The 24,377-nt window shown below is 41.5% G+C and overlaps 1 protein-coding gene across 1 annotated transcript; it reads left to right on the top strand.

Moving 5' to 3' along the window:
* The first annotated feature begins 1,197 nt into the window (after nucleotides 1-1,197).
* Nucleotides 1,198-24,174, top strand: col6a1 (collagen, type VI, alpha 1). The gene is made up of 35 exons (XM_030751627.1): nucleotides 1,198-1,486; nucleotides 2,087-2,216; nucleotides 2,711-2,911; nucleotides 2,987-3,146; nucleotides 4,133-4,246; nucleotides 4,459-4,479; nucleotides 5,226-5,246; nucleotides 5,333-5,377; nucleotides 5,479-5,532; nucleotides 5,640-5,684; nucleotides 6,030-6,056; nucleotides 6,148-6,174; nucleotides 6,288-6,332; nucleotides 6,422-6,475; nucleotides 6,986-7,048; nucleotides 7,131-7,193; nucleotides 7,273-7,326; nucleotides 7,417-7,452; nucleotides 7,539-7,601; nucleotides 7,892-7,954; nucleotides 9,021-9,083; nucleotides 9,903-9,965; nucleotides 10,097-10,147; nucleotides 10,231-10,266; nucleotides 10,484-10,546; nucleotides 14,085-14,150; nucleotides 15,863-15,898; nucleotides 16,267-16,303; nucleotides 18,589-18,597; nucleotides 18,689-18,822; nucleotides 19,247-19,344; nucleotides 20,434-20,620; nucleotides 20,712-20,883; nucleotides 21,317-21,346; nucleotides 22,484-24,174. The coding sequence occupies exons 1-35, from the start codon at nucleotides 1,399-1,401 to the stop codon at nucleotides 23,086-23,088; spliced, it is 3,024 nt and encodes a 1,007-aa protein (XP_030607487.1). The 5' UTR covers nucleotides 1,198-1,398; the 3' UTR covers nucleotides 23,089-24,174.
* The last annotated feature ends 203 nt before the right edge of the window (nucleotides 24,175-24,377 follow it).

Here is a 24,377-nt window from a genome sequence, read left to right as displayed (position 1 = left end):
TCTTTCTGACTAAGAGAGGCTACTGATCTCCTGTGAATATCAGTCTTCTCTGGAAACATACCGAGCCTCTCAGTTGTTGCATCTTTATATTTATAGCTTTATCTTTACCTTGTAGTGAATTCTCAGTGAGACAGATTAATTTCAGGCCTACCTGCCAGCTTCAAGACTGTCAGGGGGGGCTTTGTAACCAAAAAAACCAAGAAAACAGAACAGCTCTGTTGATGCGTTCCTCTCAGTTTTATTACAGATTAATGTGTTCCTGATGAAGGCTGGTATTGAGACATCTCTAAATGCACGCATCACACTTCATGCTGAGCCCCACATCTGCCAAAAAATCCTACAGATTTACTATGAGAGCTAATAAATACAGATCACTACCAGATGTGTCCCCCTTCTGTCTTCCACATCCTTCCTCCCCCTCCCCCTTGCCCTCAGTGATCTCAGTGGAAAATCTGAGTTCAGGCCAGACCTTCCGTGTATTCGCGCGCGCACACACGCGTATGTCCACAGCAACTGTGCAACATCCACCCCCATCAACACCTTGCCAAATGAACACCCCTTTTTTCCGAAGTAACTTCCAAGGTCAGCCCGCAACGAGCGCTAGATGGCGCTGCTTCCAAAGGGGAATACAGACGCACCCCACACCCACCCACCGCTCTCCCACGCCCTTCTCATCTTGCTTTTATGTTCAGGTCGGGTCTGGACGCTAAAATGAACCAGATGTATTAGAGCGCCACCCACCCCATCTTCCGCAGATTTCTGCAGAAAGAGTTCATAATGCTTCCAAGATGCGCGCGTCGCGTGGTTTTCATTAAGCCAGATGACATTATTTCAGTGTGCATCTATTCTGGGTTGCATTTCTTGATTTTGTGGGTGTCACAGACAACGTGACAAGAAAAAGAGACGTGAAAAGCTCTTCTCAGGTTAAATGACAATCATAAATGTTGCGAATATGATTAAAACAACACCAGTTTCCACATGTTCTCTTTATGGCAAAATAAAAAAATGAAAATCTCCTGACAAGCAGCAGTTTATTGTTTATCCCTGCCTAAACACGTCCCTGTGGATCCCTTTTAAGGAAGCGTGCACATCTAGGTATTTGGTATAAACTTCTGGTGCGCGCTCTGGTACATCGCTACACATGTTCCTCCTCACAGAAAGATTCATAAACTCCTCCTCCTTCTTCTCCTCCTCCTCCTCCTCGTCTCTCACCGTGCGCTCTGGTCCTCCTCTGCGCGCTCTTGGGTTTCGCCTCGGACAAACTTCGGCGGAGATCTGGATCAACAAAACTTCGCCGAATTGGTTTAGAGGTGCTGGACGAGTTGCCGCAGTTGTTTTCGGGGGTTGGGGTGCCGTGGTTATTATACTTTTAGTTTTTTAGTTTTTTGCAGTCTAATCATGGAGACTCATAGAAGTCTCCTCGCGCTGCTGTGCCTTTTTTTCATGGCTGGAGCGCAAGTACCGGACCTACGGCGCAAGTTTGTTGGTAAGTTTACCGAGAAAAAAAAAGCCAAACTTTGAAAGCAAATGCTCTAGTTTGTGTCGTTTGCGCCGTTGTGCTGCATGTAAAGGGATATTTAGTTTGCTGAATGCAATGAAGTGATGAGTTCAATGCATTTTGATTACGTCCTCGAAGTCCTGAGAGGTCATACAGATCAGCAGCAGGAATGCATTAACAGCCAGAAGTGAAACGATGACTGAATCCTAGTCCGCTCAGAGCAGGGCCTCGTTTGGTTCCGTGGTTTTCCTGATGGGCCTGTAAGGCTATGGGTGTGTAATGTGATGTCAGAGTAGCCAGGAACCAAAGCAGACGAAGGAACCTCAGGCCTGCTCCCCCACTGTGGTGACAGAGGGGTTATAGGACAGGTGTTTCTGCAAACAGCCGTGTTATAGGTGCAGACAGTCTGCGGAGCCTCCATGCCCATCATAGCTGTGACAGATAAGTCAATGAGATGATCCAAGGCAGCTCATTATAATGGCTTCTAGGCCTCTGGTGCTGATGTAGTGACTTGTGCTGATATCACCTGTCTTCTTTTTAATCATGAGATTATGTGCTGACAGCAATTTTTCTTTGCTTTGGGAACAGAGTGTCCTGTTGACCTTTTCTTCGTACTGGATACATCTGAGAGTGTTGCCCTCAGAAGGACACCTGATTCTTTTTATATTGACCAGATCAAAAATTTTGCCAAGGACTTCATAGATCAACTTCAGGACATGTAAGACACACACACACACACACACACACACACACATGCATACAAACATAAATCTTTAGTACTGGAAAAAATGTTCAGATACCAGCAAGGAGCACAGTAAACTTGTACAGTGTAATCTGGTACGCTGTGGGCGTGGCTACAGGTGCAGAGCCCTTTTGACCTCACCCCCTACTTACATTGGCTGCAGTATTAGATGGAAATGTGTCATACAGTAACACTTTGACACTTGTTCAGTCTTATTAGATTTTGTATGCAAATAAATAAATAAAAATATGCCAATTAAATTTATACTGTCTTTTTTTTTATTATCACTGAAATGTAGTGAAATAAAAAGTGTAAAGCAGAATGAAACAGAAATACTTAAAAAAAAAAAAAAAAAAGGCGCAGTAACATTCAAACTGCACTCAAGTGGGGTACTTTAGTTAATCTGCATAGTTCTGCTCCACTCATGCTTGTCTATACCATGTTGCATTTTAATATTGCTATTTATCCAGGCGCCACCCGTGTGACCGCATCCTGACATGGAACTCAGGAGCACTGCACTACAGTGACGAGGTCAAACTGGTGAAGGAGCTGAGTGACATGACCACCAATCGGAATGCCCTGAAGACGGCAATCGACCAAATTGTATACATCGGCAAGGGCACATACACCGACTGCGCCATCAAGAGAGGCCTCGCCGAGCTGCTCATTGGGTAACAACAACACACACGTAGTTACATCCTGAAATTGCAAAGACACTGACATAATTTCTGAATGTGTTTGTGTAGGGGTTCCCATTACCATGAGAACAAGTATTTAGTGGTAGTGACTGATGGCCATCCTATTACTGGGTACAAAGAGCCATGTGGAGGTGTGCAGGAGGCTGCAAATGAAGCCAAGCAGCACGGGGTCAAAGTGTTTGCTGTCGCCATCTCACCTGACCAGGAGGTACAGCATGCGTGCGCGTGCACACACACACACACACACACGCACACACACTCACACACACGCACACACACACATATAGACTTTGAAGTTTGATATTTAAACCAATATTTTTAGGCACTTGAAATTTTTTTTCAGAAAATATTGTACATACATATTAACAGAGACATCCTTTCTAGTTTGACTAAATTGTAAAAGACTGGAGATAACGTCTTCAGTCTTAGATTATACTGTTATAATGATGGGTGCTCATATTTAGTTTCAAATAATGAGGTCAGAATAGGTACAAGTAACTCCTGTGAGCTCAGGCTGCTCTCAACACTTAGTTTCAGACTGTTTGTCTGCTCTCAGCTCTGTGGGATATCAGTAGGGGTGGATATTTCTAATATGCTCATCTCAGAAACACAGCTCTAGTTGTGAACACAGCAGCTCTACCCACTTGCTGTTCAATCCCTCTGTTTGTGAGCAGCAGCCAATAAGAAAAAAGCTGACTTAAAGCAGGGAAAAAGGGAGATAAAATGGTCTTGTTTCATACAGGTCATGAACTGAGGAGCTTCAGAAAGGCCCATTAAAAGATAAACAAGGGTTGTTTTGACTGTGACCCATGCAAGGAGCTAGAGATGAGCCTAATAGGTCAACTTTAAATACAAATACAATTCTGCATGAACTTCCTTGCAAATTACCTTTTTTATGAGGTTTTCTGGCAACAGAAAGAACACTTTATGAACAGTGTTTAAGTGCTCTTGTGTGAGGCCCACAGTCAGATAAAAATGAAGATTATTAATCTAAATGTCATCTTTTGCCAGGAAGGTGACTATAAAACTAATCCCTGAGTGGTGGGTTTAGCAATTCTCCTGTACTGCCAGTGTGTACAGGAAGAACACACTGGCAGATGTTAATCAGTCAGATACTAGCATGGCCACAGGGGCAAATCGGTCCTTCTTTCCTGCTTGTAGATAAGGATGTTTGTTTGTTTGTTTTGTGAACAGGAAGCCAGGCTGTCTCTCATTGCCACAGACCGGAGCTACAGACAGAACTTCACTGCAGCAGATGACCTCAGAACCAGCAAGATGAGAACCATTGAAACCATCATTGACATGATCGTATGTCTCCTCTCTCTTCTCTTCTCTTCTCTTCTCTTCTCTTCTCTTCTCTTCTCTTCTCTTCTCTTCTCTTCTCTTCTCTTCTCTTCTCTTCTCTTCTCTTCTCTTCTCTTCTCTTCTCTTCTCTTCTCTTCTCTTCTCTTCTCTTCTCTTCTCTGAGCAATTAAATATTTGGATTTGAAACTAACTCCTGTTTTATCTGTTCTTTTCAGACAAACGATACGAAGGATGTGGTACGTCCATCTTCACATACTGCTGCATGCTTTAGTGTGTCACAGTGGGGACCTGGGTTTTCTCGTGCTTAGGGCTGAGCAGGGTGGCTAAAACTGTCATCAACAATGTTCAACTTTTTGGCAGCTTATTTTTTTTATTTTTATCTGTTCTCTCTAAAATTTTTTGACTGAGTAATTATTAAGCACTCTGCTTTTAACTAAACATCCTATGTAATATCTTGTTTGTATATGATGGGTTCTGCTGATGCAGCTTGAATTAAAATGCAGTGTTGCGCTAAAATAGAATTTCAGGGTATAAGTATTTACAAACCTGGTTTCTCCACTGAACTTTTTCTTACTTTGTTGCTGCTACAGCTGTTTAGTGCAGTAAATCAGAGGAAGAGGTAGTTTGCACGTTTATAGTATCGTCACTGAGATGTAAACTCTGCTAAACTCGTGGACACAATAAACTAGGAGAGGCCACTGAGGACACACACGAGAAGCTGAAATCAGCATCAAAGCCACAATAACGGTTACTGTTATCACTGTTATGTATAACATATGAAACATATGATATAGTATAGCCTTTCTTCTATGATGATGACAGGTTCAGGTGACTCCAGTGAATATAATGATTTGTATTCCCACTGCGATCACACCCGACTAACTGCATGTCCTACTTTGAGTTGAGCAAAAATATCCAATGTTCTTTACAGCCATAGAGACGCCTGTTTCATATCTTTCTCTTCTTTCTTTTTTTTTTCCAGTGTTGCTCTTTTGACTGCATTGTAAGTATTACAATTTCTAATATTAGAACAAACTACAATTTCTGTTTGAGCTGTGTTTTTGGAGCTAACTTTCATTTTGTGTGCAGGCTCCTGGAGGGAACAAAGGACCAGATGGAGACCCTGGCTCTAAGGTGGGATATCTGTTAGGAAAATTAAGAAATGTAGATGTGTACAAAACTACAAATGTCCCATTCAAACATTGAAAACTAACTACTAACCTTCCCCCTTACAGGGAGAAAGAGGTAGACCAGGGATGCCAGGAGAGAAGGGAGCCATTGGTGATGTGGTAGGTGCCTTCCTCCAATGCTATGTCTGCAGCACGAGGATGCAGCAATCAACACTTGGTACACTTCCCGTTAGAAATGATCTGATTTTCCTGTTTCTTTGTTACAGGGCAGGATTGGTGATCCTGGTCCTGTTGGTTACAGTGGGATGAAGGTATAGCGCACTTAAAGCATGGTGATAGATTTCAAAAACACTATTACACCAGTGACACTGGGATCCAAGGGAGCATTTCTTGATATTTTGAGTATTTCTTTAGTCGGTCTCCCACTGCACTTTTCTGTGCTAACATCCAAAAATAATCTAAAGGGATCTTAGTTCTGTACTGAGTAAATTAAATTTAAGCTCTTATCATCCTCAAGAGGAGGCTGTCTGTTAAGTCTGAGTATATGTTCCTCCTAATTGTGATCACTGGCTCTCAGTCACAGTTTTCCCACCTTATCATTGGCCCCCATCCTGCATATCATGTGTAATAATAATGACGTGTGCTTCTGCTTCCAGGGAGACCGTGGTATAAAAGGAGAAAAGGTACACTCAGAAGGAAAAAAAAATATATTTTATTAAGTTCATTTCTGTGTTTTAAAATTCTCAAGTGACCAACTGTGTGTGTTTTCTGCAGGGTGAAAGAGGACACAGAGGCTTCAAGGTGAGCTGCTCTCGACTCAGAGAGGGGCCATTGTTCGAGCTGTTGCCATGAAATCTGATGGTTTCTTATCGCCCTCATTCTTTCTATCCTTTACATCTCTTCTATCTCCTCAGGGAGACAAAGGTCAAAGGGGAAAGGATGGAATCGATGGACGCAAGGTGAGTGCAATCGGTACATGTGATGTGTCCATTTTTCTCCTGTGAGATGAATCTGTTTACAGATGTTTGTGTGTGTTTTTTTCCTTTAGGGTGAAGCTGGTTACCCTGGACTTCCTGGCTGCAAAGGTTCTCCTGGACAAGATGTGAGTATTAATCAAGCTCCACTCAAACTCATGCCCCCATCCAATTGGGAGCTAATCATGAGATCAATGACACTAATCAGACAATGGCAGACAAGGTGCAAATACATAATCAGATGTGCAGACAGTGAGAAACAGAGTTTGTTGTCTTATTTACACTTTTGAGCACTTTAACACACTTTCAGATAAGCCACTACTGTTTCCATCTTCTTTGTTTACAGATTAGCCGTTAACTGCAGGTTCAGGAATGTCGCTCTCTTTCTCTGTTTTTGGTACAAATGTGAATTCTGCCCAGAATCCCCCCAAAGTCTCCTGGGTCCAGCAGACCCACACCCTGTGCTCTTTAATCCTGACTTAGTTTACATTCTTTTCTGTCAGACTGTTTAAATGAGTCCATACAGTCATACTGTAAACACACACACACTCATACATGAGCTTACAAGTACAGCAGCCTCCAAGAGAGAGTGTTGCATGATCACATACTAAAACTGTCTCTGTGCTGTGTGTTTCCAGGGCCTGCAGGGAGAGTCTGGACCAAAGGGAGACCCTGGCCCTTATGGACCCAAAGGAGAAAAAGTAAGACAGAAAGAGTTGTGAGTATTTAAATCTCTGATCGCCTTTTGGTGGCCATTATTAAGGTGCTGTGTGCTTATTCCAGGGAGATTCTGGGAGAAACGGTGAACCCGGACGACCTGGAAACTATGGATCACTGGGACCTAAGGTGAGTCAGTGTAAAGAGAAGGATGGCGGATGACAGGGCACTAACTTTGACTCAAAATTAACTGTGTGTGTCGTGACAGGGTGATCCGGGCCCTCGTGGTCCCGATGGGGACAAAGGAGAGCGCGGCAATGATGTAAGTGTTAACGCTTCTGGATAAAACCAGAAAGTCCAAGTTCATGACTTTCACTAGAACTTCTAATTCCCTGCTGTGTGTCCATTTCAGGGGTTACCTGGGCCAGATGGACCTCCTGGCGTGAAAGTAAATATTATATTATATATTAAGTTGGTGTGTTTGTGGGTGACAGCTGCCAAAATACATGTTAATGTCTTGGAAATCACTTGTAGGGAGGAGCTGGAGAGAAGGGGGAGCAGGGTTCCCGTGGAAAGAGAGGCCCAAGAGGAGAGCCGGTAAGTCATGATAAGGATGGGGGGGGGCCTGTAAATGAACCCCAGTCTCTCATGGTCTACCTCAGTTCAGCATCTTGTCTTCAGAAATTCATGGGAAATTCAGTTTGGCGCATGTAGTGAGACCACTGCAACCACACTGACCTTAATGGAACTGTTTTTATAATGTTATTCCCCATGTACTCCTACTGATCTAACTGTTTTAAAGCCTGGCTCCGTCTGCTTTACTTGTCTATTGTTATTGTATTGAATGCCTTCAGTCCATTTTAAACATTTGTGCTTTTCCTTGCCAGGGGGAGCCAGGCCTCCGTGGAGAGCAAGGGAGGGAGGGTGCAAGTGGCCCCAACGGGGAACCCGTAAGACAGACACACACACACACACACACACACTCAACTACAAGCACACTTGTATACATTCAAACAGGCACAAACAGGAGCTGCATGCACCATTCGTTACAATGCTGTGCGGTGTTTCAGGAGGAGGCACAGCCCCAACTATAAACCACCCACTCTTTCTCTGGCATTATCCTTTTTTTCCACCAGTAGCAGGAGCCTTTTAGTGTGTGTGTGTGTGTGTGTGTGTGTGTGTGTGTGTGTGTGTGTGTGTGTGTGTGTGTGTGTGTGTGTGTGTGTGTGCATACATGTGCATCCATACTTCATGTTAAGTGAGTAACCGTAAACTGGGCGGGTTTTCCAGAGGCAAACCTGGCTGTTGCCCCACAGTGCTGCCCACTCCTCCCTGCTTCATCTGCCCCTCTCTCATTTTCAGTTTTACTCCTCCTGGGAACATCAACACTCACTCTTTCCCCTCTGACTCATTTCTTCTCTCCACCCTCTCAAGCCAAAGCCTCACTATGGTTTTTCTTAATAAGGTACCAGGCAGTGTAATAATAATAATACGTTACAAGCATTAGCTGTGGTAACCTCCATGATGTCAGGACATTCAATGGCTCTTTTGTGCTAGGGCCTCCCCTGTAAACTGTGTCCTCACATGCTCATCATCTGCATATATTGTACTGTGTTTTACAGTATTGTAAAACCGTGTGATATCAAGTTTTTAATAAAAAGCTGCTGCTTGCTGTTTAACTTTATTGTGTTTATGCAGCATTGCAGATTGATCTCAGTCATGAGATCATCAGTGATGTTGCCAGATCTTAGCAGTCATTATTTAAAAAGCATTCTGTTGGAGAGCAGGTTGAATTTCTGTTTTCACTGATCCCCACGTGACCATCTGTTCACCTAGATGCAGTGATATAAAGAGTAGAGTAAATTGTGGCAGTTTTACTCAGCCAAAGCCTCATGGGAACTGTCAAAGCTTTATTAGTATTAGTATTTAGCTGAAAATAGCTGCACAATACAGTGGGCTTCATGTGGCCTTGAAGTGTTTTAACAGTTTCTCATTAACAGGGTTGTTGTCTTCCAGGGTGAGCCTGGCAAACCTGGGCCTCCCGGGTACAGAGGAGATGAAGGCCAAGGTGGAGAAGAAGTGAGTCCAACAAAACACACATACACAGTTTATTTGCAAGTGCAGGAATGCTTAAAAGCACGGAAAATCTATTCTGTTATTCCTCTACGAGTGAGAGGCTCCTAAAGGAAGTTAAAACTGTCATTTTGCATGAGAGACTTTTGGATTTGGCTTTTTTTTAAGTGGACAAGGCCCAGTTAGAAGCAGGGAATGTATCGTACTTTCACATCATTTTGCAAAAATTGATATTTGAAGTTGCGTGTTCAGATAACAAAGATTGAAGCACTGGAGCTCCAACTTAGCGCTGTAAACCCTCTGATTTAGCTCTAAATCCATAAAAATGGGCAATTTATTGTGTTAACCTATCAACATTAATAAGACAGTCGGTGTTGTGATCACCTGTCATGTCTGCTGGAACTATTAAAAACTATTTCTCAAGTGATTTAACACTCATTATTGCACAGTCTAGGCAGTCAGCTTGCCAGAACCTAAGACAGAAGGCAGATACTGATTAGGCCACTCAGTACTACCCTCAGTAAAATGGATTCACTAACAAAAATACAGCATCCATTTACCATAGTACATGGTTGTTTACTGAATCACTGCGTGAGGCTGTTATTTATTTTCTAATTCATCATCTGATCTTCACTCTGGCTCAACTGATGTGAACAAGGAGATTTATTTGAGGTGTTTTTCAATTAGAAATGTCAAGAAAAAGGACTCATTCAGAGTTTTGGTCCACATAAGCACTCGGTATCTGTCAGCAACATCCAAATGTTTTCAACACGAACGTGTTGCATTTCATATGTTTCTAATCTTATCATTCCTTTCTTCTCCCAGGGACCCAAGGGGCAGGCAGGAATCAAAGGAGCTCCAGGAGACAGAGGCCAGATGGGAGAGAGGGTGAGTGAGAGAGGGGGGAGACGGATGTGTGCTATCAATCATAACCCCCACCACCAGTGCATGCGTGTGTGTGTGTGTGTGTGTTTGTGTGTGCAGATGGATCTGTAAGTGTCTCACTTTTGTCATTTCAGGGAGAGGATGGTGCCCCAGGAAATGGCACAGAAGGTTGTCATGGTTTCCAGGTAGGTTTTTAGTGCGTCTCTTGTATGATGCTGTTTTCTCGCTGTAGATGTATATGTTTTTTAAACTTATGCATGTTTTTTAGGGTTACCCTGGGCCCCGTGGAGAACCCGGTGAGCCGGTAGGTTCGTTTTTTTTTTTAAAAGAACGAAAGACAGTAAGGCCACATTTTTTATCTGAGATCAGATGTTGGGATCCACATTTGACAGAGGCAGCCGTAAACTGAGCTAAAATTTTACATCAGCTCCGACACATTACTTTGAGCTGCCAGCAATGTAAAATCAGTTGTAATTCTCAGTGCTCCCCTGTAACCTTTAACATATGTTGTGCGCTTTCAGGGTGGCAAGGGAACTCCCGGACCCAAAGGAGATGATGGCGAGCCCGGAGATCCAGGCCCTGATGTAAGTCTGCCTCTGACTTCTTTTCCCTTTTTGAGTTGCTACTTGCTCTTCATCTCATTTTATCTTTCCTCAGTTCCTTTCTTGGCACAGAGAGCTCAGAGGAAATGAGTCACACGGCTACTATTTTAGACAAATTTTATTGTTTCTTTTTTCTATTGGTATCTTTTAACACATCTCATACTATGAAAAGTGATTTTGGGGTTTTTTTGTCTTTTAATTTCTGCTTTTCATTTATTTTTCTGCTTTAGTTTAGAAATATTTTACTGCCTTTTTTTTTCCTGTCCATCCATCTTTCTCCCACACTTTCCTCCCATTCTGCAGCTGGAAATGCTTTCTTAAGTACATCTGAACACATTGGGGATGAGGGCTTTGAGCTGATGCAGCTGTGTATAAGTCGTTGTCAAGGCTACCAGGAAATGAGCAGAGACGACGAGGGGACTGCATTACTTGTTTTGGTGCATGTGTGAGTGAATGTGTGTGTGTGTGATCGTTTAAGTCCGGCGAGCGTGCAACGCTGTAACCCCCGGTTCTACTTAGCTGTGTTTACATTCAAATTATTTGATTTCCAGGGTTCGTCTTTCACAGCATAAAAATTTCTGCACATTTGTACTTTGGGGTCAGTGCCCCCTGACCTTTTCCTACAGAGCAGTCACACTGTAAGCTTTGGGTTTACAGTTCCAGATCAGTTTACCACTCATCAAAGCTTTCTGTTACTGCAGCCAGAGCAGGATAAAAAGCAGTAATTCACCAAGTCACCTCAATATTTAGTTTTTTTCTTTGATAAAAGACAGCAGCCAACATTTCATAACCTTTGTAAACGATCGCACAGCTGTGTTTAAGCAACATAAACCTTAACTTGATTTTTAAAATGGTCTATCGCGAAACATAAGTCACAAAAAGCAGGCAAAAATACATGTAAGGGTGCTAACACCTTTATACTTCTGCCCTTGAGTCTTTGCAAGTTCTTATTTTTTTATTTTTTTTTTGAGCAAATCTTTCTATGGGTGTGTGTTCAGTTATGAAGCCTCTCTTTTTGAAGCACAGCTTTGCTCAAAACATTAACATCATTGACAGCTCGAAGCCTTTTGTGGTAGTTTTTATGTGCTCAGATGTTAAAGCTTCTTGGCAAAATAAAACTAGTAATGTACAAATGGGACACATTCACTGTGTTCAGGGAGATGACAGAGTTGACACCAGTGTAATAACTGTTGAGTGAATGCATGGTATACAACCCAAAGTACCTGGTTAGCCTAGCTTAGCATAAAACGTGAAAACAGGGAAAAGACTAGCTTAGCAGTACCCAAAGTCTGGCACTCATTTAATTCTTTCATAAAGTTTAAAAAGAGCTTCAGTTTCATGTTTTTGGTGGTGCTGACTTTTGACATAGGTCAACATCTGCACCAAAAATTAGATATTTATAAGCTTTAGATGTGCTGGTGGGTGCATGTTGTCAACATGTATGGATTCATTCAGCAGTCTTTGTGCTAAGCTAACCTATTGCTGCCTGCAGCCTTGTGTTCAGAAGTGGCAATCCTGTCATCTAGGTCCAAAATGATGTGCCATTAAACAATGGTTTCATTTTCCCGCTGCTAGTGCTGCTTGTATCAGTACATGGCAAAATCACTGACTAAAAAAAACAGATGTTCCATCTCAGTGGAGATAAAGACATTATTATATGCTACTTATTCTCAAAAGCATGCATTCATTTCTGTTGTCTTGTTATATCTTTCTCCCCAGACAGTGACTTTCTTGTTCCCACAAATTCCCAGCTGTTCACAAAAAGCTTTTTTTTTTTTTTTTTTTTGGTTGGTTGATGGCAGAAAGTTATGGACGGGGTGTGGCTTTTCCACCTATTTAAGACTGTAGCTAACACACTTTTATGATCACTTATCCAGCGAGGTGTAACAAACAGTCGCATCTGGATGTAATCGCCAAATACGACGCCGTAAAATCAAGGCTTTGTCTGGGTGTTTGTGTAACTGTGGATGACGTAGTTCATGTTCATTACATCCTAGTGTTTGAAGTTAAGAATGGGCAGTAATTGGAGTCAAATGTATTGTGTGTAAATATATGTTAAGCTATATGTGCATGTGTGTGTGCTCCTATTAAAGGATGGCATGCATTTGTGAGTGTGATAAAAGCCAGGTGGTTGGCTTCTCCCTGTCCGTCCTTCTCTGGCTTCCATCCACTGTAGGTGGATGGTTGTGTTGCAGCAGCTCAAAGAGCAGGAATGAGTTCCTGTGATGGTTTGTGACTTTACACTGTCAGCTTACCCTCTTTGGACTCACTGCTTCTCATTTCCACCTGATATTTAAAGAGTCTAAAAGGCATTTATGGCACTCCCAATCAGGATGTTCCTAGAACAGAAATTTCTCCGTTAATGTATTTCAGTATGTTCAGTCACATGTTTTATGCAGTCTTTTTCATAAAGAGAGTAAATGCACTGAGCTTTTTCAACGATTTAATATTGCGCACAAGCACCCACTTTAAGACAGTTGCTCCTCTTAAATTCTGCTCGTGTTTGCAAAACTATTTTCTGGATCATCATTTATCATCATCATCATGTATTGTGGTATCTGCTTTCAGTTTTGGATTATTGTGAAATCCTCTTCAGCTGCCTTCTTTCTTTCTCGAGCCCACATTTCTTTTGAGTCTGTAAAAGTATCTGTGGGAACATAAAATTCAAACATGAGATAATTGTCCTAAATTGATTTGTTAAGCTCTCTGCACTTCTGCAGCTCGGGCCATAATCTCACAGTGATCAGCTGTGGGTCAGAGTGCAGCAGCTGCAGGGGCTTTGGCTGCTTTGTCCTCCTGCATAGTTAGATAGCTGACCAGAGAGGCTCAGGCCTGGCCCTGATGAGACAGCAAACCACTCCACGTCAGATTTGTATTTTTCCCAGGTCAGGCAACAAACTGATCCTTATTCTTTCTGAAACTGTGTGAAGCTGGCAGAAATCCATTATCTTTACATTTTTGTGTGCATAGAAATAAATAATTGTGCCCCACTTTCCCCAACATGCTCCAACTCTATGATCACTAAACTAAACTCCCACGCTCAGTTATAGACAAAACGCTAGTGAAGTTTTCAGTTTTATTTCCATAGTCAAGCACAGAGCTATGTTTAAACAAACACATGAACACACATTCACGAATACACACACTAATCAAGTTGTATTGTTGTCAGGTCATCACCTACACTGTAGTTAGTATAAAAGCTTTATTCAGACTCTGGAGCTAAGAAAGTGTGCGCTACAAAGATTGTCCAGCCGCTGTTTCCAGTTTGTAAAGTGGAGCTTCAGAGGCTGACACTATCAGCTCATCATGAAAACTGTGGCAGTGCACTCCAGACTGTGGCGGTTGTTTAGCAGTGCTTTTCTTTGCAGCATTACATGCTCATCATGATTAGTGTGTCAGTCATCTTAGTTTTTTTAAATAGCTTTTCATCCTTGTCCTGTAAGATTTACAAGCATTTATTTAAAAAGAAAAGAGGTGTGACCTTTTCTTGTAATATACATTCATTTTCTCTTTTTGACAGAATAGAGAACCAGGGCCTCCAGGATCTAAAGGGGCTAAAGGTCACAGAGGGCCTGAGGGCAGACCGGTAAGGATGACACCAAGTATGAGCGTGCATGTATGTTTGTGGTGCATGAAAGTGTATGCAGGTTGAGATACTGGAGAGACTGATGTCTACATTCAAACGTGGTTTGGAGTCAAGCAAATCAAACCCTTCTCCTGCAGTGGTAGGAGGAAGGATTTTCAGATATTAACTAACATTATAATTTAATTTTGCATGATGCTGATTTGAAAAAAGTTACTGAGATTATATGAAACCCCTGACACAACAGTAGTGTCAGGGGTTTCAAATTTGCTTTCAAACAGATTCAGGGACAGAGATACTACTGTTTATTTTGTTTGTGCATGAGACACAGCACACATCAGTTTATACCAACATGCTGCAAACTGAGGGACAGTGAATCATCTGGACACACGCACGCACGCACGCACGCACGCACGCACACACACACACACACACACAATAGATAGTTTCTTATTGAGCATATTGAATTGATTTGAAATGATTTGAGCTGATTGATATATGTATCTTTGTTCCATTTTTGTTCTTTTATTTTATTAGAGTTGTGTTTTAATGCTTTGGCAATATTGTTTCAAAACCTGTCATGCCAATAAAGCAACTTTGAATTTAAGTCAGTGAAGATGAAACATGACCAAAACTGCAGGTCATATTTCATATTTCTATCTTTCTACTACTGTGTGGATGTGCTGTGAATGTTAGGTTGAGTGTGTAAGGACCCCAGGAAGAATAGCTAAAGCTGTGGCTGACTCCAGTGGGGATCCTAATTAAACAAACAAACCACACAGGTTAATTCTTCTCAATGGGAAAGCAAAACAGAATCACCAGACTAACAAGAGCACGGCTAACTGTCAGCTCTGTCTGTTTCTGGACTTTGACCGATACAGTACCTACTGATTCCACTGACATACTCAGTTAACTAATCTCAACACCAAACCATGTGCTAAGACATAAAAAAAAAAACATGGAAATCATCTCCAGAATGAGTTTCCTGCATGTTGGTAAATTCATTCCTACTTATTCTTAAACTGGCAATTAAAGCTTGTGTTGGATCGTGTGAAAATATAAACAAAGCTTAATCTACATACAACATAACTGCACAAACCATTACACTTTTCCCACTTTATGACTCCCCTCCTCCGGTTCCCTTCTTGTCTTGTGTCTCGCTGCATATTTTGTATGAAGAGTTTGCATTGTGTGCTCTGGTTGTTTTTTTTTCTCCTCTACAATTAACGGCCTGTCCCTCTCCCTCTCCCTCTCTCTCTGTCTTTCTCACCCTCTAATGTGTGTTTGCTTGTGTGCACACATGCAAGCGACCTTGGCGTCTTTTACACAGAAAAGAATGCTCTTAAACAGTTTAATGTTTGCTAAAGCAAAACAGATGGTTTTCCTGCAGAGTGAAAAAACAAAATGCTGTGGCTGTGAACTTTTGGACATTTCAGATGTTGTTGCAGAATGACAGTGGCCGGCGCAATGTGGGCTGGATGTGGGCTTAGTTATGTGAGAATCTGGTTTACACTCAAAGGAGGAGCCATTTTCCAAAGAAGCCCCCATTTTTTATTTTTTTTTTAAATTCCAACTAAAATTTAGAAACCTTACTGTGTCTAGCTCTGACATCTTGAAGCCAGACCAGATAGATTTTTGGTAATTTTTTTTTTAAAAGACAAACACAGATATCTTTCAGGGGGATGACTCACTCAGTTTCCCTATCTACTTTCCAGGGACCACCCGGGCCTCCCGGACCACCAGGAGCTGACGTGAGTATAAAAAAAATAAATAAATTGAATCAGTCTATTTAATGTGAGCCCTCGCCTTCAGTTTAGCGATTGGACCAGAGGGCTAAGTACCACACACTTGATTCCCCCTTGAGGCGCTGCAAGTTTTGCATCTGAAACTGAGACTGTATGTTCAGTCCAAAGCCACACATCCAATTTCCTGAACACAAAACCCCACAGCCGCTCACCAGCTTCTAAGCACAAATATGACCATAGTCATGTTTTCTTTTTCTTCTCTTTTTGGAGCAACTTAAATCAGTCAGGGAGCTGGCTGTGTGGGGTTTGAATGTTATGCAATATGATGTAAGTCTATGGCCATATTATAATTCATCTTCCACCTCTCTCATCAGGAATGTGAAATTCTGGATATCATTATGAAGCTCTGCTGTAAGTTAAACACTTTGCATGTTTAAACACCCACTCACAGAAATCTAATTCTTTATGTTAAGGTGGACCTATTGTGCTTTTATTTATTTCCTGTACATGCTGTTACAGTGGTGAGTGCTTATATTAGACATGGCAAAAGTTGCAAATAATGTGCATATGTACAAGTAATCACTGTGAACACTTTTTCTACTGTTGGCTCTATATGATGTCATAGTGAGGGGGTCTCCCTGATGTGGTCAACTCAGGCACACAACTCTGACTGTAAGAACAGAGGACCAGGTAAAGCGGTCCATGGGTCATAGGGGTTTGGTGTCATGTGGTCTGGGCAACACTCTGGGGTGGAGGGCTGACTTGTTTGACATGCTTCTGCAACGTTGCATGGAAGTCAGGGACAGTACCTCTGGTTTGTCAGACTACTGTGGTCTTTCCCCGAGAGTTTGCTCCAACTTTAGCGGCATCAACACTCCTCAGCTCCCTGGGATGTTCTATGCCAGGGTACTAGGGAGGAGAATTCATCCGCTGATTGAACCTCAGATCCAGGAGGAACAATGTGGTTTTCATCCATGCTGTGGAACACATGAACAGCTCTTTATCCTCTCAAGGATATTACATGTGTTTTGTGAACCTGGAGAAGACATCCCTCACGGAGTCCTGTGGGGTTGCTTCAGTAGTATGGAGTATCTGGCCCCTTGTTACAGGCCATTCTGTCCCTGTATGTTTCTGCCAGCACTAAATCAAACCTGTTCCCCCCATAGAAGTTGGACTACCACAAGCAGAGCTGCCCTTTTTCATAGCTTCTGGTCATAACCTTTATGGAGACAGAATTTCTAGGAACTGAGAGCGGAGGAGGGTTTCGTGGCCTCAGGATCATCTCTCTGCCTTTGTGGAAGATGGGATTCTTATGGCTTCACCTGGAAGGTCGTCAGACAGCTTGTAGGCCAGTCTGAAACAGCGGGAATGAGAATTAACACCTCCTAGCCTGAGGCCATGGTTCCCAGCTGGCAAAAAGTAGAGTGCCCACTCCAGGTCAGGAAAGGAGTTGCTGCTCCAAGTGGAGGAGTTCAAGTATCTTGAGGAACGTGACAGATGGTTTGGTACATATCTCCGCTTAGACGACTGCAATGATGAGGCAGTCTAAGGAGGAATCTCTGCTTGGACTGCCATCCCTGCATCCCAGACCCACGAAAAGCAACAGAAAATGAGTGGATGGATGGATGGTATTCCACTAACGGTATTTAAAGAAATCAACATCCAGTGACATAATACAGTCCTGCACCACTTTTCTTTTTTTTTAATACAATTCAAATTTATGTTCAGACAATTAAACATGGTCTATAATCAGCTGTTCATACACATCTGCTGGCCATTGTACACCTGCATCTGGCATGAAGGTCTCAGTCGAAGAATGCTGGACACTTGTGGACTGCTGAGCTGATTGAAATGGCAGGTTGTCAGCTTCCTGTGTAAACAGGGTCATGGCCATTGGGTTGCTTTCATATGTTGTAGCACTTGTATTGGATGGTTTACTGTTTAGCAGGAGAGCATTTTATATTTGCTGTCTTTCACTCGCTATCCAAGGTCACTTAGATTCCTTGTGTTAGAGAATTGTAACCTCAGTGTTTGGTTTTATTCATCGGTGACCAGCAGCATTCATGAGCTCTATTAGTTTACTGCTTTCATCAATGCATCACATCAATCAGTAGAGAAGTGCTGAAAACAGTCACAGGCCTTTGGGAAGATACCTTCAGCCACAAGCTTTTTCCTGCCCCTTTCTCATCTTCTTAATGACAGGAAAGAAAGTTAATATCACTTCCTTTGTTTTCTTTCAACTGGAAATGAAAACCAGAAACAGAACAGTGTGGCACAGAAACTAGTAATGATAGTGTCTGAGCACATTATTTAGTCATCGTCCCAGAGGGCAATCTGCCAGAAACGTAATCCTGGCTTTCCATACTTTGGAATATATCGCAAACATCTAGGATTTAACACTGATGTGTTTTATAAGCCTGTACTTTACTAGAAGAGGATATTTCTAGCGTTTTTAGGGCCATAAGTTTTTTATTTTAAGAAAAGAAGAGCTAAAACTACAAAGCTACTCCAAGAATACAACTGTGGTGCTGTAAATTAGCACAACAAGTCCACTTAAACACCAGTTCAGTGCATGGTTAGCCATAATGAAAACCAAACCAGATTGTGTTATGTCACATTTTTCTCTGCATTTAATTAACTTTGATTTGTGCTGTTTTGTTTTGTTTTTTCTCCATTCCCTCCTAATCACTTCCCAGCTTGTTGTGGTAAGTTTGGAGTCGTCGTCTGTATTGTTCTTCACTTGGTGGCTATTTTGAGGATCATCCTTTATGAACTTATTTATGTGTGCGTCTTCAGAGTGTAAGTGTGCCCCTGTGGACCTGGCATTCATTGTGGACAGCTCAGAGAGTATCGGTGCCACAAACTTTGGCCTATCCAAAGACTTTATCATCACAGTCATTGACAGACTGATAAAAGACCAGCAAGTCAAGGTAATATCCTCCTTTAATTTATCCTGGGGTTTTGGCATTTGAGAGCGTTGCATTCCATATTCATCAGCTTTTTCCTAACCTCTGTCATCATCTGTCAGCCACATGTTTGACCTCTGCAGGTTGTGTTGTTTATTTAAAATCATTCCAAGAATGATGCTAAAACTGTTTTGCAGAGATATTACGAAACGCTTGTCTTGAGAACAAACCTCAAAATAGAAAAGTGTGAATGAAAGATATTCTTTCGGGTTTGGAACGTGCTTTTATGTCTCTCCAGTGACTCTCTTCTCCCAGTTGGGTTGCAATTAGTCAGGATGGGTGGGACACACAAATGTTGACAGAGGAAAACACAAGCTTTTAGACATGACACACACAGCCCAAAACACACAGTCACCATGCAATGTTGCTTTTTTTTTTTCTTTTCCAGTTTGCCTCGAACGAGTCCACATTGAGTGTAGTCCAGTACAGTGGATCAAAAGCTCAAGAAGCTATCAGACTGACCACAAGCCTCGCTGAATTTAAACAGTGAGTTCACACACCCGCGGAGGAGGAGGAGGCCCGCCTGCCTCGATGCTTTGCCTGGTTTTCTTTTTGATTTTCTTGTGATTCAGAAACAAATCTCCTGCCACTGATAATGAAAGTCACCAGTCAGTGCAACCGAATCCTGGTTTGATGAAACATGAACAGGAGCCGAAGCTGTCATTGCTGCTTCCAGTTGTTTCAGTTTATTATATACGTGAGGATTCAAAGGGTCCATAGTCTAAGTCTCCAAAGTGTGAGACTTGTGCTCATTTATGCAGGTGACAGTCAATTGTTCCCGGCACAGAGAGGAACGGTCAGGACTGTACAGTAAATCACAACCTGCTTTTCTTACACCTGAGACAGGTGAGCTGCCACACAGTCAGTTTTACTATTGTGTGGTTCTGACGCAGCTATCAGCCTGTTTGTTTTTTTTAATTACACTTCTTATTAATTTGATCCCGTTATTAGAGTAAATGTTTTTCTTGTTCATGCTATTTTTTTCTCCATTTTTTCCCTTAAATTCAAAGTTAGTGATTATTGTATCAGCATAGATGTTTACTTTATCCATCATGATCTCCTCAATCATTAGTATTTAAATACAATTATCTTAGTATTAGCAAAAAATAATCATAATAATGACATTGAAATTGGAATATGTATGAATTGCTCACAGTATTTACAGGATATGTTTTGTGGCCTGATAACAATGAAAATACATTCAGTTGTGTCACAAACAATGAGTGTTGAAGGAATCATCAAGAAGCTAGAACACAAGCCTGTCTGGGAGCAACACAGAAATGAGATTATGGCTGATAACAACTGGTAACCCCCAACCCCACCCTGCCATCAACACACACAAACACACACACACACATACTAGGTTGTTTTCATGTGTACAAATAACAGGAAAACATGTACAGCTTTCTGCCTGTCATGCCTTTTCAGAGCACGAATATAAAAGATGACTTTTTATGTTTGAATACTGCATGTTGTATATTTTTCAAACGCTATTTCTCTTTGATTTTGATGTTAAATTGTTTTTCTTTGTGTGTGTGTGCGTGTGTGTGTGTGTGTGTGTGTGTGTGTGTAGAGGGCAGTAAGAGACATGAAGTGGCTGGCCGAGGCCACATACACGGGCGAGGCCCTTGATTTTGCTTTGAATAACACACTCAGGCTGATGAGGAAAGAGAACAAAGTCGTTCTCGTCCTCACTGATGGACGCTCTGATATCTTCAGAGACAAGACACCTCTCAACATACTCTGTGGTAAAGGCATTACGGCAAGTGTAACACACTTTGATGCGCACACTGTAGATGTTTAAATTGCATCCACGTACAGGCCAATCTAAAGATCTGTTGCTTCGTGTCCAGGTCGGTGGTTTAGGAGTGAAGGACTACTCAGGCCGTAAGCCTAACCAAGAGCAGCTTGACGACGTGGTGTGTAAGAGTGACCCCAAACCAGGCTTTTCCTTCGTGCTGGATAACTTTGCTGAGCTTCTAGAGGACAATTTCCTGCAGAATCTCACAACCAAAATCTGTAAAGGTACATCACAACTCCACATATTTTAAGTGCACTATAAATGCACTTATTTAGTTATTAGGGTATTTATGGTGATCAAAGACTATAATCAGAGTGAAGGAGTCAGACACAGGGCTTTGACCCAGCAGACGAGGGTTTGTGTCCCATGTGGAACCAAAAACAGTTGCTGATTATTTTTCACTTAGTTAACACTTATTAATCCACTGTTTCTATTTTCAGTTTTCAGTCATTGTTTAGTTAAGTTTAATCTTGTTAAAATTGACCCTTTCACAAGGAAAGCCAGCAGGGAACGTCTCCAGTGTTTCGTCTGTGACAGAGAAACATTAATGATGATTTTGAAGTAACAAAACAACATGCCGGTATCTGATCTCATTATGTCATCAGTTGGAAACAGTAGTTTGAACTAAACTGACTTATCTTGTGTTTTCTGTTCCAGACAAGAAATGTCCAGACTACAAATGTCCCAGTAAGTCTGTTATTTTTTTCGAATACATCGTTACATTTGATTGCATTATGTTCATACTATTTTACTGCTCTTGACAAGTTCTTATGTCTCTTATTCAAAAATCAATAGATCAAAAGCTTTCATCCACCTTTCATCTGAGTTGATGCAGTTCAAAGTGCTTCACATAAGACATAACAATGAGAAATAAAACAAAATTAAAATGCAGTAATAAACCTTTTTTTATTAAACAAAATATCAAAAAAATAAATCAAGATTTTAAATGACTTATAAGTAGGATAAGAGTAAGTCAAATAAAATACTTGAAAAAATAAAAATATGAAAAAATGTATATAAATGGAAAATAAGGCTACATCAGTAAATAATCAATTAATAAAAATAAAATAAATCAGTGCTAAATAAAAATCCAAAATAATAAAATAGCAATAAAAAGTAATATTAGTTAAAAGCATAGAAAGTAAATAATAATAATAAAATAAGTGACATCAGTAGCACATACTCCGTCAAAAGCTGAAAAAGCAGCTTTTAAGTTTATTTTTAACGATTTGAACTTGCAGCTGCTCTCAGGTCCTCCAGCTGTTCTTGGAGCATAAAAGCTAAAAGCTGCCTCTCCAAACATTTTTGTCATTTTTGTCCAACGCATGGGCTTCAGAATCAATAAAGCGGGCTCCTTGTCCAAGAAAAGGTCGCACTTTTTCAAGTGGAAGAAAGCAAATTCAGTGACAGACCCCATATGAGCCCTGAAATTGACCCTGAAATTAAAATCAGAGCCAAAGATTATTCCTGTGTTTTGTGAGATAAAATAAGTCCGAAAGAATTTGCTTTTGCGATCCGTTTGTTTCTCTGAGCTCTGGAACGTACAGCTGAACTTCAGTTCAGTTATTTGTCTGCCTCACAAACTTTTTTTCTTTATTAGTTTAAAAATTGTTTGGAAAAAAAAACTCAACAAATACTCAACAAAGTCAAGTCAGTGAATGAGAGTTAAAATAAAACCCTTAGCAACAATTAATTTTACTCTGGATGTTAAATACATCATATATAAATACGTACATATATAAATACTTCAGGTGTGTTTCTTTGTACTCTGTTGGAAACCTTTGATTGGATGTACTGTGTGTATTATTTCTCCTTATGTTGCAGTCTCCTTCGATCAAAATACTGATATTTTGGTGATGATGGACAGCTCGGCCAGTGTAGGCCAGAAGAACTTTGAAATAAGCAAAACCTTCGTCCAACACTTGGCTGAACGTTTCCTGACCGCCGAGAAGTTGAGGGGCATCTCTGTTAAAGTGGCTGTGGGCCAGTATAGTCGGGATGCCCGCCTGGATCAGACACTGACTTCCAATCTGACCCTGTTGTCTAATCAAATCAAGGGAGCTGCCTTCCAAAACGACGGCACCAGTGTGACACAGGCCTTGGAGTTTTCTGTCACGCATTTACGCCCGCGTGGGGACTCCTCAGGAGGAAGGAAGAAGCTGGTGCTCTTCTCTGACGGCAGGTCTCAGGGTGTCACCCAGCCTGTCCTGGAGAAACGTGTTCGTGATGTGGTGGATGCTGGTATTGAGCTCTTTGTCATCTCAGCTGGCACCGAAGTCAACGAGGCCAACCTGCGCACTCTGGTGAGCAGAGGGCGGCAGGATGACATCACCTACGCTCAACGCCATCAGTTCCGTGTCTCAGACTACCCATCTCTGCTCCGTGGGGTCTTCTCCCAAACCGTCTCCCGCAGGGTGTCCATGCCGTGAATGAGGATGCACCATACAGCGGGACTAACACGCTTTACATTTTTAGTCCAATGATTATTCAGTCTCACTCATTTACAGTACACTGTGTTTAAAAGAAGAAAGAAAGAAAGAAATGTTACAAAATGACAAATGATTGTGCGGCAGAAAAAAAATGTAAATTTCTTGGCAAAATCATCATAAAACTTTTTTACTCCAAGTTGAGTCTCCAAAGTGGATCATCCTAGGCTGTGTACAAATCCCAGTGCCTCTGCTAAGATCATAACCAAATACAGGAGTTTGTAAGTGCACTATAAAGAAAAAAATTGTTGCCTTGGAGGTGCAGGGTAAAAAAGGCCCAAATAAATGGGTCAGTCTGGTCCTGGAGAGCCATCAGTAGTGGCCACATCAAAACTTATTTCTAGCTTTCATCTGCATTATGCTGATTTCTACTCAGGTATTTTGCATCCCTGTATCACTCTCAGCTTTGACTTCAGCTAACCACCGAGGGTTTAAACGAGGCTCTATGAAATAGCACTTTCTTGTCTCTCCAGGACTGGACCTCCTGCTCTTTTTAAAGGATTAATTTTAGGGTCTAATGTGGATTCTTTTTTTGTTGTTTTAGCCACTCTTTCAAGTGGTGTTAGATGTGTTACAGTAATGCAAAATCAAGTGACCAACCACAGCTGTGAACTGAAAACCTTTTTTTTACTGCACCCAAATGACTTTTAACACACAAGATTTAGTTCTGATTTGACCTCTGACTTCATTTTAAGTTTACCACACACACATACATTGGCATATCGTCACTGAGCTTGGAAAACATCTGTCATGGCCGAATCCTTGAAAAGAAACACGGCATTTGTGAAGCCCCTCACACCTACCCACACACAGAAAAATGCACACCTTTTAGATCCCCTCAAGTGTAAGTTCAACAATGCTGTTGTTTTCATTGACTCAGAGTCACTGAGCTGTTGTTATTATCTGTGGTGCTACTAGTTTCAGTGTATCAGCCTCTACTCTTTTTGTTAAAGAAGATATTTTTACCATGGAGATGCACAGCCTCAGTAGTTTCGTAAGAGCTCCTTCAATAAAGGTTGCTGCACCAAAGTGTCTCAGATTACTTTTGTCCAGCATACACACATGCACACACTCACAAAGCTAGTTTACAAAGATGCATTTACATACATCATGTACCTCTACTGATAAGTCTTTGTTACAGATTCACCCTCTTAAGGATTTAAGCATTGAAAAAAAATAAATGTGCATTTGTACTTATAAAACTGCAGCTCTCTCACAGTATTAGAAATAAC

Source organism: Archocentrus centrarchus, chromosome 17 (assembly GCF_007364275.1).
Source record: "Archocentrus centrarchus isolate MPI-CPG fArcCen1 chromosome 17, fArcCen1, whole genome shotgun sequence".
Lineage (NCBI taxonomy): Eukaryota > Metazoa > Chordata > Actinopteri > Cichliformes > Cichlidae > Archocentrus > Archocentrus centrarchus.
Note: the sequence above shows the minus strand (reverse complement) of the source record. Positions and strands in the feature narration are given on the sequence as shown.